The sequence below is a fragment of the Gobio gobio genome, assembly GCF_949357685.1.
Source record: "Gobio gobio genome assembly, chromosome: 17".
Taxonomy (NCBI): Eukaryota; Metazoa; Chordata; class Actinopteri; order Cypriniformes; family Gobionidae; genus Gobio; species Gobio gobio.
The window spans coordinates 1926180-1946610 of record NC_137110.1 but is presented as its reverse complement, the minus strand read 5'-3'; the positions used below and the strand labels follow the sequence as shown (position 1 = coordinate 1946610).

Genomic DNA, 20431 nt, shown 5'->3' with positions numbered 1-20431 from the left:
TTGTTAAAATTAATATAAATGGTCATACACTAAAAAAAATGCTGGGTTAAAAATAACCAAAGTTGGGTTGAAAATGGACTAACCCAGCGATTGTGTTGTTTTAATCCCAGCGATTGTGTTGTTTTAACCCAGTGATAAGGTTGTTTTAAGCCAGCGATTGTGTTGTTTTAACCCAGTGATTGGGTTGTTTTTATCCCAGCGATTGTGTTGTTTTAACCCAGTGATAAGGTTGTTTTAAGCCAGCGATTGTGTTGTTTTAACCCAGTGATAAGGTTGTTTTAAGCCAGCGATTGTGTTGTTTTAACCCAGTGATAAGGTTGTTTTAAGCCAGCGATTGTGTTGTTTTAACCCAGTGATTAGGTTGTTTTAACCCAGCAGCAATTGGGTTGTTTTGACCCAGCAATTGGGTTGTTTTGACCCAGCAATTGGGTTGTTTTAAGCAAACGTTTAACCCAACCACTTGGATAAAACAACCCAATCGCTGGGTTAAAACAACCCAATTGCTGGGTTAATGGCCATACATGTGTTTTCCCATTCAATGAAATGTATCTATAAACTCTAATGTGTTTTTGGAGCAAAATGTAATGAAATAAAGAAGTGTAATAATGGGAGAAATAATGCTTCAGGAATGGTTTGAGGAGCACAACAGCGAGTTTGAGGCGTTGACTCGGCCTCCAGATTCCCCAGATCTCAATCCAATCGAGCGTCTGTGGGATGAGCTGAACAAACAAGTCCGATCCCACCTCGCAACTTACATGACTTAAAGGATCTGCTGCTAACATCTTGGTGCTAGATACCACAGCACACCTTCAGGGGTCTAGAGGAGTCCATGCCTCGACGGGTCAGGGGGATCAACACAATAATGTCAATAATATATTAACCAATCAGGCATAACATTATGACCTTTATATATAGGCCAAGAGACTTTAAATAGAATCAAACAGTTATTCAATTTCAGGAAAACATATTTTTACTGTTATTTTGACACAAGATACAGCATAAGAACACACATGGCTACACAGGAGTATGCAAAGTTATTAGAAACTGCCCACTAGCGACCATTAAAGAAACTATTTGTTCACCATTACACAATATTTTAACCCACACGTTACATCCCTTCTAAAATGAGTTTGTCTCTCATGTCCATCAGCTCGGTCAGACCGGCCTGAATCTGGTCGGCCACCTCATGGATCTGCCGGGCAAATTTGGTCTTGGACTCTTTCTTGAGTTTTTGGGAATCTTTTTCAGAGAAGAACAAATCCATGCCGAGGGCAAAGCCCTGAACCACCCCTGAGGATCTGCTCAGCAGGCCGAGGGCAGTCGATGTCCCGCTGGAGATCTCCACTAGCCTCGCCATCCGGGCAGATTTCCCCATCACAGCTTTCAGCTTCTCCATCTCAGAGCTGATATCGGTCAAGAGAACCTCAATGTCGGTCATCTCGCGCTGGTACTCTTTCAAGATGGATTCCACCTTTTTCCTGACCTGGTTGTTTTTGACTGATTTGGTAATGGCGGCCGAGGCCCCTGTGACCCCGCCAGCGGCTGCGACCCCGACCCCGACCGCGGCGACCGCGAGGGACACGCCCATAGTCGCGGGAGCCAATAGGATCCCGGCCACAGCTGCCACTCCGCCCACAGCTCCGGTAGTTCCTCCGGTGATGCCGGCGATCCTCGCCCCTTTGTGTGTCTTATCCAGGCCATCAGCCACTGCCCTCAGCTCAGAGATCTGTCTCTGCAGAGGACTCGCACTCAATGGCAGATGAGAGACATACTGCTTCAGCGTCTTTTCAAAATCCCTGCGAAGATAAACGCGAGTTGCGGCATAAATGAAGCAGACTCTCGTCCAACTGTTGAAATAAATAGATTTACTTCACCTGGAGTCTGAATCTGAACCCTCTGAGCGATCTGTGGATACGTCTGACAATAATAAACAAAAGTTTCAGAGTGAAAATCAATTTAACTTTAACCATTACAGGACCAGTTGCACCAGTTGTGCGTAAGTTACAACATAGTTTTGACGTAAATGGGCACTAAGTTACAACTTACGCAGAGGTGGACAAAGTGCACAACTCCATTACTTGAGTAAAAGTAAAAATACTACTGGTTAAATATTACTCCATTACAAGTGAAAGTTGTAAAGATAGATTTTTACTTAAAGGGTTAGTTCAGCCAAAACTGTAAATTGTGTCATTAATGACTGAGCCTCATGTGGTTGGACACCCGTCAGACCTCCGTTCATCTTCAGACACAAATGAAGATATTTTAGTGTAAATCTGATGCTCTGAAAGGCCTCCATTGGCTCAACTTTACACTCTCAAGACCCTTAAAAGACACTAAAGACTAAAGTTACAAAGTCCATCTCACTACAGCGGCTCTACAATAACTTTATGAAGACGAGAATAGTTTCTGTGCACAAAAAAACCCTAAATAACGACTTATATAGTGAAGACGATTTCAAAACACGGCCTCATGAAGCTTCGAAGCGTCATGAATCAGTGAGTCGATTCAGCGGTTCAGAGCGTTATGAATCAGTGAGTCGAATCATGATTCGGATCACTTGTCAAACTGCTGAAATTTGGCGATCCAAACCGCTGAATCGACTCACTGATTCACAACGCTCTGAACCGCTGAATCGACTCACTGATTCACAACGCTCTGAACCGCTGAATCGACTCACTGATTCACAACGCTCTGAACCGCTGAATCGACTCACTGATTCATAACGCTCTGAACCGCTGAATCGACTCACTGATTCATAACGCTCTGAACCGCTGAATCGACTCACAGATTCATAACGCTCTGAACCGCTGAATCGACTCACTGATTCATAACGCTCTGAACCGCTGAATCGACTCACTGATTCATAACGCTCTGAACCGCTGAATCGACTCACTGATTCATAACGCTTCAAAGCTTCATGAGGCCGTGTTTTGAAATCGTCATCACTATATAAGTCGTTATTTAGGGTTTTTTTTGCGCACAGAAACTATTCTCGTCTTCATAAAGTTATTGTAGAGCCGCTGTAGTGAGATGGACTTTGTAACTTTAGTCTTTAGTGTCTTTTAAGGGTCTTGAGAGTGTAAAGTTGAGCCAATGGAGGCCTTTCAGAGCATCAGATTTACACTAAAATATCTTCATTTGTGTCTGAAGATGAACGGAGGTCTGACGGGTGTCCAACCACATGAGGCTCAGTCATTAATCACACAATTTACATTTTTGGCTGAACTAACCCTTTAAGTACAGTACTCAAGTAAATGTGCTTTGTTACTGTCCACCTCTGCGCACTACTAAATATTTTTGCGTTGCACCATTAAACTTAGTTGAAGCGTAACTCTACGTATAAACTAAATATTTCCGGAAGCTCCGATCAGGAGCAATGGTTGGAATAATAAAGCAGACTGACTGAACTGCATGATAAGCTCTTGTTTTACATGACAGACTTCAATTCTTTACACATATATGATAATGCTGACATTTACACTCGCTTATATTTTAAGAAAGAAACATTATGTGAATAGATGACTTTATTTGCAGCTCTTCAACACGAAACCATCCAAAACCGTGAATCTGTCCCATTGGTCCGTGTTGTGCATGTCATGATGTCAAATAAAATCCGTCATAATCAATAAATGTAATTTATGTAGTTTTTTTTTTGTTTCAGTATTTACTTATTGATCCTTGTTAATGTCGTTTCATATACTGAATGCTTCTGAATGTTATTTATATATAATAGCACTTATGTTATTCATGATTAAGTATATTTAATGGAAACTTATTTTTACTGTTGGTTACGTGAGGCAAAAGAAGATATAATAATGAAGGATAAACTGAAATTCAACACAACTTTTGCTCAAGTATTTGAAGGCTGCTATTGGATCATTAAGGGTAAACGTCATATTATTGTTATGTTATATTACTAGAAGCTCCTACTCCAAAAAATAAGACACATACCTTCATACAATTTCAATAAAGGCATTCAAATGTTGCACTTTTGTGTAATTTGTCCCTTACTCAAAATGTTCCCCTTCCATGAGCTTTTCTTGTCCTGTTGAAAGAGAGCAAAGTTTCAGTCTTTGTTATTCAGACACAGCTATAATCCGGCTTATGAACATCACGAGTCATGCTAACATGGCATCAGACCAACTGCAACAACGAGCAATGAAGGACATTTTAAGGCAAAATAGCTGAAAAATCATCAATAGAGACATGAATGGTTTACTGATGTGGTGTGGTCAGAGTGAGGTGATAATCACACATGCAAAGTTTGGTGTAAATGTGCCAAAGCATTGTAGAGATACAGCCTCAAGAGTCATTTTGGCATCATGCCTCAAATTTGTCGCTGAAATATACGAAAATCGTTTCGTCTATCGACACGAACTCCATGTATTTTTGTCGGCACGGTCTGTAGATGATACGATTCGATTTTGGTGAAAATCGGACAAACGGTCTAGGAGAAGTTCGAAAGAGTAGGTTTTTTAAAAGAAAAACAAAATGGCGGACAGGAAGTTCTAACAAATATGGCAAAATTGGTATCTATGTTCTCGACATGACCCAAGAAATCTATTAAGATCAGTTTAATTAAAATAGGCTAATTTAATCAAAAGTTATAAGCATTTTTGGAAATGTAATTATAACTTTTGTCCACTCACTTTTTGAGCTCCTTCAGGGCATTCAGGACACATTCCGAGTTTCGTAATTATATGCCAATGCACTCGGCAAAATTCAAAATGGCGGACGCCCAAAATGGGTATACAATTGAGTATCGTATGACTCGGCATGCTGCACCCAATCAAAAGAGATTATTTTTGTGATTTTTGAAAGCGTTCTTTGAAAGCGTTCTTGAAAGTTATTAGCAAAAATGTCAACTTTTCATATCTCTTGACCACTAGGTGGCGCTGTGCCGAAACTGTGCAGGTCGCCTCAGGTCATGGTTGTCGTAACACACACCAAGTTTGGTCAGAATTCAATTGGGTTGTTATAAGCCAGCAATTGGGTTGTTTTAACCCAGCGATTGGGTTGTTTCAACCCAGCAATTGGGTTGTTTCAACCAAGCGATTGGGTTGTTTTAAGTCAGCAATTGGGTTGTTTCAACCAAGCGATTGGGTTGTTTTAAGCCAGCAATTGGGTTGTTTCAACCAAGCGATTGGGTTGTTTTAACCCAGCCATTGGGTTGTTTTAACCCAGCCATTGGGTTGTTTCAACCCAGCGATTGGGTTGTTTTGACCCAGCAATTGGGTTGTTTTGACCCAGCGATTGGGTTGTTTTAAGAAAACATTTAACCCAACCGCTGGGTTAAAACAACCCAATTGCTAGGTTAAAACAACCCAAGTTGGGTTGAAAATGGACTAACCCAGCAATTGGGTTGTTTTAAGCCAGAAATTGGGTTGTTTTAACCCAGTGATTGGGTTGTTTTAACCAAGCAATTGGGTTGTTTTAAGCCAGAAATTGGGTTGTTTTAACCCAGTGATTGGGTTGTTTTAACCAAGCAATTGGGTTGTTTTAACCCAGTGATTGGGTTGTTTTAAGAATACACTAAAGCATTGCTGAGATATAGCCTCATGTTCATTTTGGTGGGCACTTCATCGAATGTGTTCAAATGTTATTGGAGAACGGTTTGACGAATCGACTTGAATTCCATCACTTTTAGTCAGGATGGTGTAAAGATGATGTGGTTCAATTTTCGTGAAAATCGGAGCAGTGGCCTAGAAGGAGTTTAAAAAAGTTTTTTTTGGAAAATTCAAAATGGCGGAAACACAACAGGGTGAGAAAATAGTTTTTTTTTTTAAATCTCCAATATTTAACGAACGATTGGATTGACCGTGACGGTCCTAGAGGCAAAGTGGCTCAGAATGAGGAGTTCTACCATATGGTATGAATGTAGTGGGTGTGTGCGAAAAATCACATGATATACAATCCTTTACGTTAAAAACTCGAAGGCGCCCCCCGGTGGCCGATTTCGTACTAATTTCTCACAGGCCTCTAGAGCCGGGAGTCAAACAGGCCCAGAGAGTTTCGTTCCGATTGGCCTCCGTTAACCTGACAGCCGCTCGAACTTCATTTTGTGTTTTACGAGATACGCGACTGTCCTCGTACACAATCACACCACCTCGGACAAAGACACCGCATGCCAGTTTTCAAGTCAATCAGACCGACTGTTTCATAGCTATAGCCATGTTTGTGTTTTTTATTTACAGGTATACTGAGTTTGGTGCACTGTTAATTTCGTTGACGAATAATTTTCGTCAACAACTTTTTTTCACTGACGAAAATGAGACGATAACTAAATAAAAACTAGTGTTGGATGACAAAAACTATGAGGAGAATCAACTGTCATTTTCGTCAACAAATAAAAGCGAGAGGAGAATAGTGAGGTTAGTGAGGGAGGATTAGGGCAGAGATGGGGTCAGAACTGATGTCCTGTGTCACAGATGAACACATTTGATCTGAACTGATCTAACCTCTGGAAAACACACGATCTACAGGCTCACACACACCCAATCCAGCTCCAGAGCGGCTCAATCAATAACACACACACACACACACACCCAATCCAGCTCCAGAGCGGCTCAATCAATAACACACACACACACACACACCCAATCCAGCTCCAGAGCGGCTCAATCAATTACACACACACACACACACACACCCAATCCAGCTCCAGAGCGGCTCAATCAATAACACACACACACACACACACACACACACACACACACACACACACACACACACACACACACACACACACACACACACACACACACACACACACACACACACACACACACACACACACACACACACACACACACACACACACACACACCCAATCCAGATCCAGAGCGGCTCAATCAATAACACACACACACACACACACACACACACACCCAATCCAGCTCCAGAGCGGCTCAATCAATAACACACACACACACACACACACACACACACACACCCAATCCAGCTCCAGAGCGGCTCAATCAATAACACACACACACACACACACACACACACACACACACACACACCCAATCCAGCTCCAGAGCGGCTCAATCAATAACACACACACACACACACACACACACACAATCCAGCTCCAGAGCGGCTCAATCAATAACACACACACACACACACACACACACACACACACAATCCAGCTCCAGAGCGGCTCAATCAATAACACACACACACACACACACACACACACACACACACACACACACACACACACACACACACACACCCAATCCAGATCCAGAGCGGCTCAATCAATAACACACACACACACACACACACACACACACACACACACACCCAATCCAGCTCCAGAGCGGCTCAATCAATAACACACACACACACACACACACACACACACACACACACACACACACACACACACACCCAATCCAGCTCCAGAGCGGCTCAATCAATAACACACACACACACACACACACACACACACACCCAATCCAGCTCCAGAGCGGCTCAATCAATAACACACACACACACACACACACACACACACACACACACACACACACCCAATCCAGCTCCAGAGCGGCTCAATCAATAACACACACACACACACACACACACACACACACACACACACACACACACACACACACCCAATCCAGCTCCAGAGCGGCTCAATCAATAACACACACACACACACACACCCAATCCAGCTCCAGAGCGGCTCAATCAATAACACACACACACACACACACACACACACACACACACACACACACACACACACACACACCCAATCCAGCTCCAGAGCGGCTCAATCAATAACACACACACACACACACACACACACACACACACACACCCAATCCAGCTCCAGAGCGGCTCAATCAATAACACACACACACACACACACACACACACACCCAATCCAGCTCCAGAGCGGCTCAATCAATAACACACACACACACACACACACACACACAATCCAGCTCCAGAGCGGCTCAATCAATAACACACACACACACACACACACACACACACACACACACACACACACACACACACACAATCCAGCTCCAGAGCGGCTCAATCAATAACACACACACACACACACACACACACACACACACACACACACACACACACACACACACACACCCAATCCAGATCCAGAGCGGCTCAATCAATAACACACACACACACACACACACACACACACACACACCCAATCCAGCTCCAGAGCGGCTCAATCAATAACACACACACACACACACACACACACACACACCCAATCCAGCTCCAGAGCGGCTCAATCAATAACACACACACACACACACACACACACACACACACACACACACACACCCAATCCAGCTCCAGAGCGGCTCAATCAATAACACACACACACACACACACACACACAATCCAGCTCCAGAGCGGCTCAATCAATAACACACACACACACACACACACACACACACACACACACACACAATCCAGCTCCAGAGCGGCTCAATCAATAACACACACACACACACATACACACACACACACACACACACACACACACACACACACACACACACACACACACCCAATCCAGATCCAGAGCGGCTCAATCAATAACACACACACACACACACACACACACACACACACACACACACACACACACACACACACACACCCAATCCAGCTCCAGAGCGGCTCAATCAATAACACACACACACACACACACACACACACACACACACACACACACACACACACCCAATCCAGCTCCAGAGCGGCTCAATCAATAACACACACACACACACACACACACACACACACACACACCCAATCCAGCTCCAGAGCGGCTCAATCAATAACACACACACACACACACACACACACACACACACACACACACACACACACCCAATCCAGCTCCAGAGCGGCTCAATCAATAACACACACACACACACACACACACACACCCAATCCAGCTCCAGAGCGGCTCAATCAATAACACACACACACACACACACACACACACACACACACACACACACACCCAATCCAGCTCCAGAGCGGCTCAATCAATAACACACACACACACACACACACACACACACACACACACCCAATCCAGCTCCAGAGCGGCTCAATCAATAACACACACACACACACACACACACACACACACCCAATCCAGCTCCAGAGCGGCTCAATCAATAACACACATTTATGCCAGACCAGTGTTTATGAACTAATGCTGATGAATAATCACAATGTTTACTTCACCATGTTTATATAGTAATATGTTTTAGACGGTTGTAATAATGCATATTTGATCTCCTCATCTGAACTTGAATGAGCTCCTGCAACTGCAATAGAGGCGCAGACATTTCAAAATAAGAGTCCTGGTGTATTTCCAGCTTGTTTATCATTAAAAGTCACGCATTATATATTCGTTTTTGGTTACACAATAAACTATATTTAATTTAATTCACATTTAATTCATAGTCAGGAGGAAAGACCAGTATTTGACACATATTCAATAAAGTATCAGGGTTATAATAGTTCACTAAACCATTAAAAACTTGAAATTAAATAAATGTTAACTGAAATTAAAAAAATAAATAAACTTATTTGAAGCTTTAGCTTAACCTGATATGGCCTACTGACCAAAACAGAAATACAAAGTTATAAAAACTATATAGATGTTTTTAAAAAACAAACAAAAAAAAGCTCTCTTTCGTGTATTTTTAATGTCAAAAACAAAATGATGTCAAAATATCAGTTCAAGTGACTGTCTGTTATGTAATGCTTAAATGCTTAATGTATTACAATTTAACTAAACTCATTAGATTTTAGGAGACTAAAACTAAAAACAATTCAGGCGACTAAAATATGACAATAACTAAATCAAAATTTGCTGTCAAAATGAACACTAGTTTGGTGAAATTATCTCATTCAGTTCAAGAGTGAGAGCGGTTTTAGTAAAAGTGGCCACGCCCACTTGGAACGTTTTGGCGTCCCATCGCCTGACCTGAAACGAAATTTCGGCTTTTTTTCATAATTATTCACAACCAATCATTCTGTTAATCTTGAACCAAGGATTTCAATGATACACTCTAAAAAAAATAGTTCTTGGCTCGTAATCATAGGGGAACCTTTTTTAGTGCTATATAGCACCATTTTTGGTGCTTCAGAGGTTCTTCAGCGGTTCTTCAGAGGTTCTTCACCGGTTCTTTGACTAAGGTGCTATATAGCACCTCTGAAGAACCACTGAAGCACCAAAATTGGTGCTATATAGCACTAAAAAAGGTTCCCCTATGATTACGAGCCTTTTTTTTTAGAGTGTAAGGGAACCTTTTTTAGTGCTATATAGCACCAATTTTGGTTCTTCAGTGGTTCTTCAGAGGTGCTATATAGCACCTTAGTCAAAGAACCGGTGAAGAACCTCTGAAGAACCGCTGAAGAACCACTTAAGCACCAAAATTGGTGCTATATAGCACTAAAAAAGGTTCCCCTATGATTACGAGCCTTTTTTTTTAGAGTGTACGGTTTGGTCCACCCATCAGTTTTAGCGGAGAATGCGGATCCTTGGAAATTCGAACAATTACAGAAGCCCTAAATATCTGGATGTCTTTACATTCAATACAAAATATCAAATCAAGTGTTGTTTATTATAAAGAAAGATACACAAACACACTTTACAGCAGGTTTGAGATGCTAATGCAATAGATGTTGAAGATTATAGACCCTTTCACAGAGTGTAATGACGCGTTTTAACATTCATCAATATCGTAAATCCTGCTACGTTTTTTGTATTTTCATTTTTTTTTAAATATATATGTACATTTATAACACTAATACTTTGTATTTTATTACTTTTGCATCAAATTACAATAAAAAAGTTCCCGCTGCTGTGAGGTTGTTTAGTAATAGCGTCTATGGGAGTGATGGTAAAAATGAACATATTTCTCTCTTTTCACTGCCGTTATTAATCTCACTCTATTTTTTCCCTCTTTTTGAAAGTTGTGAAATCACTATTGTACCGTTTTTTTTTTTGCTATGTGAGCAAATGGCCACACAAAAAAAATATTTAATGTATTATCTCATTCACAGCTATAATATTTAACCCAACTATGACGACTTCCGCTCTGAGAAACCCGGAAATGTGAAAAAGGTCAATTGTGTGTGTTTGTGGTTATTAGTGGATGATGTTGATGGTTTATGTTATTCTCTTCATTTTTTAGATGAACTTAAAAAAAAAAAAACGCTTCTGATTCAAACATGCAGTAAGAGACGCTTGATCTGATGAATAATGATCAGACGTGGCTGAAACAAATCAAATACTTTATAATGTTTATATTTATGTCCTTTTATGAGGTGAATCGAGTCACTAGAAAGTAAATGACCTGTGAGTCCGTGTCCTGAGATCCTCCAGCAAAATGACCCGGCACAGCTGCCATGAGAACCACATGACGCGTTTTGAGCTGGAAACACACAATGCTCTCATGTCTTAACACTGGATTTATTTATGAATATGTATTATAGGTTGTGCAAACACCTTTCATTAAAGGGTTAGTTCACCCAAAAATGTAAATTGTGTCATTAATGACTGAGCCTCATGTGGTTGGACACCCGTCAGACCTCCGTTCATCTTCAGACACAAATGAAGATATTTTAGTGTAAATCTGATGCTCTGAAAGGCCTCCATTGGCTCAACTTTACACTCTCAAGACCCTTAAAAGACACTAAAGACTAAAGTTACAAAGTCCATCTCACTACAGCGGCTCTACAATAACTTTATGAATCGGCGAGAATAGTTTCTGTGCGCAAAAAAACCCTAAATAACGACTTATATAGTGATGACGATTTCAAAACACGGCATCATGAAGCTTCGAAGCGTTATGAATCAGTGAGTCGAATCATGATTCGGATCGCGTGTCAAACTTTTGAAATTTGGCGATTCAAACCGCTGAATCGACTCACTGATTCATAACGCTCTGAACCGCTGAATCGACTCACTGATTCATAACGCTCTGAACCGCTGAATCGACTCACTGATTCATAACGCTCTGAACCGCTGAATCGACTCACTGATTCATAACGCTCTGAACCGCTGAATCGACTCACTGATTCATAACGCTCTGAACCGCTGAATCGACTCACTGATTCATAACGCTCTGAACCGCTGAATCGACTCACTGATTCATAACGCTCTGAACCGCTGAATCGACTCACTGATTCATAACGCTTTGAACCTCTGAATCGACTCACTGATTCATAACGCTTTGAACCTCCGAATCGACTCGCTAATTCACAACACTTCGAAGCTTCATGAGGCCGTGTTTTGAAATCGTCATCACTATATAAGTCGTTATTTAGGGTTTTTTTGCGCACTAAAACTATTCTCGTCGCTTCATAAAGTTATTGTAGAGCCGCTGTAGTGAGATGGACTTTGTAACTTTAGTCTTTAGTGTCTTTTAAGGGTCTTGAGAGTGTAAAGTTGAGCCAATGGAGACCTTTCAGAGCATCAGATTTACACTAAAATATCTTCATTTGTGTCTGAAGATGAACGGAGGTCTGACGGGTGTCCAACCACATGAGGCTCAGTCATTAATCACACAATTTACAGTTTTGGGTGAACTAAGCCTTTAATGACTCTTTTCTTTGAATGTTTACCTCGCTCACTGTCCCGTGTCCACTGTAGTTGTTCTGCCCGGCAGCCAGTGGGTGGCGCTCTCCGCTCTGAGGCTCATTCATCCCCACCAACTGCAGAGAGAAAGATGAACACTGATATAATGAGTCAAACTCCGTTCCTGGAGGGCATCCCTATATGCCCTACTCACTTTGAAGGGCTTGAAATGGGGACTTTTGAGGGAGCAGGACACTTGAATGTCATAAACACATTTGGGAGCAATGAAAAACAACATAATTTTCTACACCTGACAATATTCATCACCCCATAGCTGTTCTTACAACAGGAATTTGTTAAAGGGGTCCTATTATCCCTTTTACAAGATATAAAATAAGTCCGCAGAGTGTGTGTGTGTGAAGTTTTAGCTCAAAATAACCAAAGATCATTTTTGATGCATGTTTAAAATAATCCCTTTTTGAGGGTGAGCAAAAAAGTGCAGTTTTTGTGTGTGTGTCCCTTTAAATGCAAATGAGCTGCTGCTCCCCGCCCCCTTTCAGAAAGAGGGCGGGGCTTCAAGAGCTCTGATTACCTCACAAAACTGTTCAGTCTTTTATGTTCAAACCGGAGTCGGACATTGATGGAGAGACTCTTTTATTGCCTTTTTCTTTATCACATATTTTAGCTCTCTAAAAAATGCTGGGTTAAAAATAACCCAAGTTGGGTTGAAAATGGCCAGCAATTGGGTTGTTTTAAGCAAACATTTAACCCAACTGCTGGGTTAAAACAACCCAAATGCTGGGTTAGTCCATTTTCAACCCAACTTGGGTTATTTTTAACCCAGTATTTTTTAGAGTTAGTAAGCATCATAAATTAGGTATCATTCGAAAGCTGTCAAACTCAAAACTCATCCTGTGAAAAACGTTTTGAAATTGGACGTTGCGTTACCATGGAAACGATACTCTAAATTATTTTAGCGGGCTCCTCCCCTAGTGGGCGTCGTCATGTTTCAGAATTTATGATCAAAACCTTTTCTAATCTTGATAAAACACATATCGTCGGAATGGAGTCTCAAGTTTCCATATTTGGTGATGGATGTGATATTTGGACAGAAATTGTTACAGCAGAATGCATTAAAAAATTCTATGAAATGTTGGTTTCACGCCTGAACAAAATCTCATTGGAGCTTCAGTTTTTGTGATATCAACTTCAAATTTGGAACGCAACTTGGTTAGACATATGGCTTTGATTTTACAGTAACTTTAGAGTAAAAAATATTTAGTAAAATATATTATATATAAAATAATAGATATTTAGTACAGTACGGTACTTCCACCTACATCATGTGACCTTTCCGATGTGATGACATCATACGGCGTGAATAATCACAACACCGAAATCGAGCGTCTGAGGTTAAAGTGTATAAATGTGTGTGTGTGTGTTGTAAATGTGGCGATGGTTTGACTAGATCAGTGGTTCTCAAACTTTACCACCTCAGAAAATATTTCACTCTCCAAGTACCACCAGAATGACCAACAGTAAAATACAGTAGCGTAGGCCTAAATATTCAGCTACAGCTCTGCATAGTTCAAAAACGAGGCAGTTTATTCCTAATAAGAGTATTTATTGTTAGAGGCCACTTTAACATTGTAAATACACTGTGCTTAGTGATTTCTCTGAGTAACACTAGTAGTACTTTGAGAACCACTGGTCTAGATCAGACTCTATTCCTCGTCTGTGATTGGTCAGAGCCTCTGAAACTGCAGTGATCTGGACCTTCAGCCGTTGGTTCCCATTGAAGTCCATTATGAGCAGAAAAATCCTGGAATGTTTTCCTCAAAAAACGTACAAAAACCTTACAAAGTCCATCTCACTACAGTGGTTCTAAAATAACTTTATGAATCAGCGATAATAGTTCTTGTGCGCAAAAAAACCCTAAATAATGACTTATATAGTGATGACGATTTCAAAACACGGCCTCATGAAGCTTCGAAGCGTTATGAATCAGTGAGTCGATTCATGATTCGGATCGCGTGTCAAACCGCCAAACTGCTGAAATTTGGCGATCCAAACCGCTGAATCGACTCACTGATTCATAACGCTCTGAACCGCTGAATCGACTCACTGATTCATAACGCTCCGAACCGCTGATTCGACTCGCTGATTCATAACGCTCTGAACCGCTGAATCGACTAACTGATTCATAACGCTCTGAACCGCTGAATCGACTCGCTGATTCATAACGCTCTGAACCGCTGAATCGACTAACTGATTCATAACGCTCTGAACCGCTGATTCGACTCACTGATTCATAACGCTCTGAACCGCTGAATCGACTCACTGATTCATAACGCTCTGAACCGCTGATTCGACTCACTGATTCATAACGCTCTGAACCGCTGAATTGACTCACTGATTCATAACGCTCTGAACCGCTGATTCGACTCACTGATTCATAACGCTCTGAACCGCTGAATCGACTCACTGATTCATAACGCTCTGAACCTCTGAATCGACTCACTGATTCATAACGCTTCGAAGCTTCATGATGCCGTGTTTTGAAATCGTCATCACTATATAAGTCGTTATTTAGGGTTTTTTTGTGCACAAAAACTATTCTCGCCGATTCATAAAGTTATTGTAGAGCCGCTGTAGTGAGATGGACTTTGTAACTTTAGTCTTTAGTGTCTTTTAAGGGTCTTGAGAGTGTAAAGTTGAGCCAATGGAGGCCTTTCAGAGCATCAGATTTACACTAAAATATCTTCATTTGTGTCTGAAGATGAACGGAGGTCTGACGGGTGTCCAACCACATGAGGCTCAGTCATTAATGACACAATTTACATTTTTGGGTGAAATAACCCTTTAATTAAACACCTGATCCAATCAAGTATTTGAAAGTGTTGGGTCTGAGCTCTGACTGGGTTTGACACTGAATCCACTGGTCTGACTGGTTCTGCTCGTTCAGCTGGTCACTCATCAGTCTGCACAGCAAAGTCTTTCACTTTCATTATGACTTACACAAACCAAACCATCTTAAATATCCATTATTCTCACCTTCCAGGCGCCGGCCGGAACACATTTCGATCGAGTTGCTGGGACAGGAGGAGCTGAAGGCTGTGGAACAGATTATAATTCAGAAGCTGAACTTCAGGCTCTCACACACTGAGCTCAATGAACTAAAGCACACATTAATCAAACAGACACCGGATCAGCAGCGTCTCAAATGTCAAACTCAGCGGAGTGTTTGTCACCTGTGTGTTTAACCCTTGTGTTATGTTGCGGGTCAATTTTACCCGGTGTGTTTTTAAGTTGTCAGAAATATCAGTTAACCTATGTTTTATTTCTCATTTAGGGTCATGAACATGCATGCAAAGTTTCAACATGCTGATGTGTTTTGACATATACACACACATTTACTGTTACGTTCGTGATGTTCACGGGTCAATTTGACCCGCATATTTTAATGTTCTTAGGCAATTGTAGAGACCCAAAATAATACAATTTCTTGGTTATAGTTTGTTATTTTAGCTTTTTACTAATCTATGAAGCTAAAAAAAAAAGCTTTTCCCCATTTTTTTCAATACAGAAATATTTTTCGTATGCCACAAATGGTAAAAATGAGCTATAATTAATTTTTTCAATCTTTCTGAAATACTATCTAACCTACATTGTTTTTCTTGAAATTGTGTGACCTTTTCTCATTTAGGGTCATTAACATGCATGCAAAGTTTCAACATGCTGATGCGTTGTGAAATGTGCATATCAAAATTGTATATACTCCTGCTGTTTGTGGGTCAATTTGACCCGTATAGGAAAGCTGTTCAAAAGTACAGTACAGACACAAAATACACAACACTGTGCATCTCAGAGCTCTTCAACTCTAGTCCTGAAGTGCTGAGATTAACATCTTCATCAAGCAGTGTTTTGAAATCGGCCATCACTGTATAAGTCGTAAAAGTAAAGTTTAAAACAAGTTATGGAAGTTTATGAACATGTAAAATATATAACATATGTATATTTTTATATTTTATATCAAATATACATTTTACAAAACATCTTCAATTCTAAAACCTCAAGAAAATCAAAGCTAAATAACAACAAATTCTGTACCAAATTTTATGTTGATATCTCAAAAAAAGATGTTTTTGTGCGCAGTACCAACGTTTTCCACTAGATGACATGTAGACTCTTCGATTTCCATATATGGTTTGAGTGATCTGAACGTTATATTTTCATACTTTTCAAAATATCTATGAAGAAGCTGCTGAGGCTGAGCGTGAATCTTAGCAGCGCGACTAGAGATATGAAGCTAAACTAAACATTTCATATTTGACAGCGGCTTCTGTACGTCAGAAATGTTAAACAAATGACAAAAATATTCAGCCAAATAAATAAACTTATGTCTAATTTCGCCATTTTGTGTTGAAATAGGCCTATGAAATGTCATTTAAAATATAATTAACAAACAAGAAATATTAACAAAGCTGTTTTCTTCAGATTAGGCATCAGATTAATAATGAATGTGTGCATATTGTTAATTAATAATTCCATGTGTCGCTCTCAGTAAATAATAAAGCTCAGCTTTTTTCAGCCTGTATTGGGCATAAGATTAGTAATGAATGTGTGCATATTGTGAATTAATTTAATAAATTTAGTTCCCTAGCTCTCCTGTTAGCCTTCAGTAAATTAACATGTAATGAAAATGATTCATAAAACATATAAATATCAGTTAAACATGTGTTTTACGGTCTTCACTGACGAAAATGGAGAAACTTAATCAGTCATATCTGCCCACTGACATGGTTTTCAAGATATTATCAAATTTTTTGGCGTTCAGAAGATCTGCACATGTGTAGATCATAGAAATCAACATTTTCTCGGAGTTAACCCCCCGAACTACCTCACATTTGGGATCTCTGATTATAAATCTGCCTACATTGTGTGATTAAGGGATGTACAGTATGGTCATGCAGAATAAGGCATTCATATTTTGCTTTAGTACATTTACACTCACAAGACCCAGAAAAGGCACTAAAAACATCATTACAAAGTCCATCTCACCACAGTGACTCTACAATAATTTTACGAAGCGACGACAATAGTTTTTGTGCGCAAAAAAAAATCAAAATAACGCCTTTATCCAGCTTGTTCTTGTCTTCCGTGTGTGTCTCCACGACGCATGCGCGAGAATATGAGCAGATCCGGCGTTCGGACACATGACCCAGAAGAGATTTGTTTACGAGCAGAGGAAGACGCGCGTGTCTAAGCTGTTGAATTCTACACTGATCGTGCTTTAGGTCTCGGTGTAGTTCTCAAAATGGGGTTAAAGTGGCATTTCATGGATTCCCGAACGCCGGATCTGCTCATATTCTCACGCATGCGTCGTGGAGGCACACACAGAAGACAAGAACAAGGTGTTATTTAGATTTTTTTTTGCGCACAAAAACTATTGTCGTCGCTTCGTAAAATTATTGTAGAGTCACTGTGGTGAGATGGACTTTGTAACGACGTTTTAAGTGCCTTTTATGGGTCTTGTGAGTGTAAATGTACTGAATGCCAATGGAGGCCTATCTGAAGCCTTTCTCAGCATCAGCTTTACACTAAAATATCTTCATTTGTGTCTGAAGATGAACGGAGGTCTGACGGGTGTCCAACCACATGAGGGTGAGGAATTAATGACACAATTTACATTTTTGGGTGAACTAACCCTTTAAGATGGATGACCTGATCCTGGATAGCAAATCATGGGATTTCCAAATCCAGATCATTCTGATCCAGATGTTTTGAACAACTGGCCTTTTAAGGCGTATTTGAAAAGTGTTGGGTCTGAACTCTGACTGAGTTTGACACTGAATCCACTGGTCTGACTGGTTCAGCTGATCACTCATCAATCTGTCACAATAAACCAAAACATCTTAAATATCCATTATTCTCACCTTCCAGGAGCCGGCCGGAACACATTTCGATCGAGTTGCTGGGACAGGAGGAGCTGAAGGCTGTGGAAATATCAGTAATATGAACTTTAAGATCACACACATTGAGCTCAATAAACTAAAGCACGTCTCTAATGTCAAACTCAACCGTGTGTTTAAGAGTTCTCTTCTCTTTTAGTTTTACATATTAATTATTACAGTGATGCATATCAATGACATCTGTAAAGTTATCATATATGATATTATTATAGTGTTATACTATCAAAATATAAATTATATAATAATATTATCATCACTCCTGGAAGAACAGGTTCTGCGTGGAATCTTAAAATGGAGGAATTTTAAGGATTTTGTTTTACATAACAATTAAAAATGTAAGTATGCAATTATTTAAGACATTTCTCCTGACCTTTTTTGACATATATAAAGTTGATTAAAGAACCCTGCAGAACCTTTTCTCTGAGAGCGGTGAATGGCCAGAACACATCAATGAAACATTTATAACTGTATAAAACACAGACATTTTGTTTTTGGTTTAGGAGTTAAATCACTCACGTTCGCCATCTTCCTTAGATGTTCAATTCCCGAGGTCTTGTTTCTGTCTGTCTGCAGTGTGTGTGCGTCACACACTTTCTACAACAATATCTGTCATAAATCATGTAGAATACGTGCCTTTACATTCTCAGGTCACAATACTTTCACTTTCCTCAGACACGCATCATCATCTGCCTTGAGTTCAACATCTGCTCTTTATAAGAGACTCTTGAAGATCTGGTGAGGATGAAGTGGTTTAAATGAGTGAGAAGGAAACACTTTACTTGATTTATTCATTAAATTCAACAAAAGTGAGAATAAAGATTTGTATAATGTTACACAAGATTCAATCTTGGGTCAGACGTAACAACCCAGTGTTTGAGTAGTTTTTGTGTTACACAGATCCTGGGTCAGACGTAACAACCCAGTGTTTGAGTAGTTTTTGTGTTACACAGATCCTGGGTCAGACGTAACAACCCAGTGTTTGAGTAGTTTTTGTGTTACACAGATCCTGGGTCAGATGTAACAACCCAGTGTTTGAGTAGTTTATGTGTTACACAGATCCTGGGTCAGACGTAACAACCCAGTGTTTGAGTAGTTTATGTGTTACACAGATCCTGGGTCAGACGTAACAACCCAGTGTTTGAGTAGTTTTTGTGTTACACAGATCCTGGGTCAGACGTAACAACCCAGTGTTTGAGTAGTTTATGTGTTGCACAGATCCTGGGTCAGACGTAACAACCCAGTGTTTGAGTAGTTTATGTGTTACTCAGATCCTGGGTCAGACGTAAAAACCCAGTGTTTGAGTAGTTTATGTGTTACTCAGATCCTGGGTCAGACGTAACAACCCAGTGTTTGGGTAGTTTATGTGTTACACAGATCCTGGGTCAGACGTAACAGCCCAGTGTTTGGGTAGTTTATGTGTTACACAGATCCTGGGTCAGACGTAACAACCCAGTGTTTGGGTAGTTTATGTGTTACACAGATCCTGGGTCAGACGTAACAGCCCAGTGTTTGGGTAGTTTATGTGTTACACAGATCCTGGGTCAGACGTAACAACCCAGTGTTTGAGTAGTTTATGTGTTACACAGATCCTGGGTCAGACGTAACAACCCAGTGTTTGGGTAGTTTATGTGTTACACAGATCCTGGGTCAGACGTAACAACCCAGTGTTTGAGTAGTTTATGTGTTACACATATCCTGGGTCAGACGTAACAACCCAGTGTTTGAGTAGTTTATGTGTTACACAGATCCTGGGTCAGACGTAACAACCCAGTGTTTGGGTAGTTTATGTGTTACACAGATCCTGGGTCAGACGTAACAACCCAGTGTTTGAGTAGTTTATGTGTTACACAGATCC

At 40.5% G+C, this 20431-nt stretch overlaps 1 protein-coding gene across 1 annotated transcript; it reads right to left on the bottom strand.

Moving 5' to 3' along the window:
- Positions 1–949: 949 nt before the first annotated feature.
- LOC307140463 (uncharacterized protein) lies at positions 950–19184 on the bottom strand. The gene is made up of 8 exons (XM_079840020.1): positions 19093–19184; positions 18541–18600; positions 15659–15718; positions 12652–12741; positions 11382–11459; positions 4012–4045; positions 1875–1917; positions 950–1796 (listed from the first exon to the last, which is right to left on the bottom strand). Exons 1-8 carry the CDS (start codon positions 19099–19101, stop codon positions 1109–1111), a joined length of 1062 nt encoding a protein of 353 aa, XP_079696146.1. The 5' UTR covers positions 19102–19184; the 3' UTR covers positions 950–1108.
- Between the last annotated feature and the right edge of the window lie 1247 nt (positions 19185–20431).

What these genes read in the sequence shown, in the direction of transcription:
- LOC307140463 (XM_079840020.1), bottom strand. An exon ending in CTCAGGACACGGACTCACAG is followed by an intron (nt 4,046 to 11,381) that starts GTCATTTACTTT and finishes CTCTTTCAACAG; the next exon opens with GACAAGAAAAGCTCATGGAA. An exon ending in ATGGAAGGGGAACATTTTGA is followed by an intron (nt 1,918 to 4,011) that starts GTAAGGGACAAA and finishes TATTATTGTCAG; the next exon opens with ACGTATCCACAGATCGCTCA.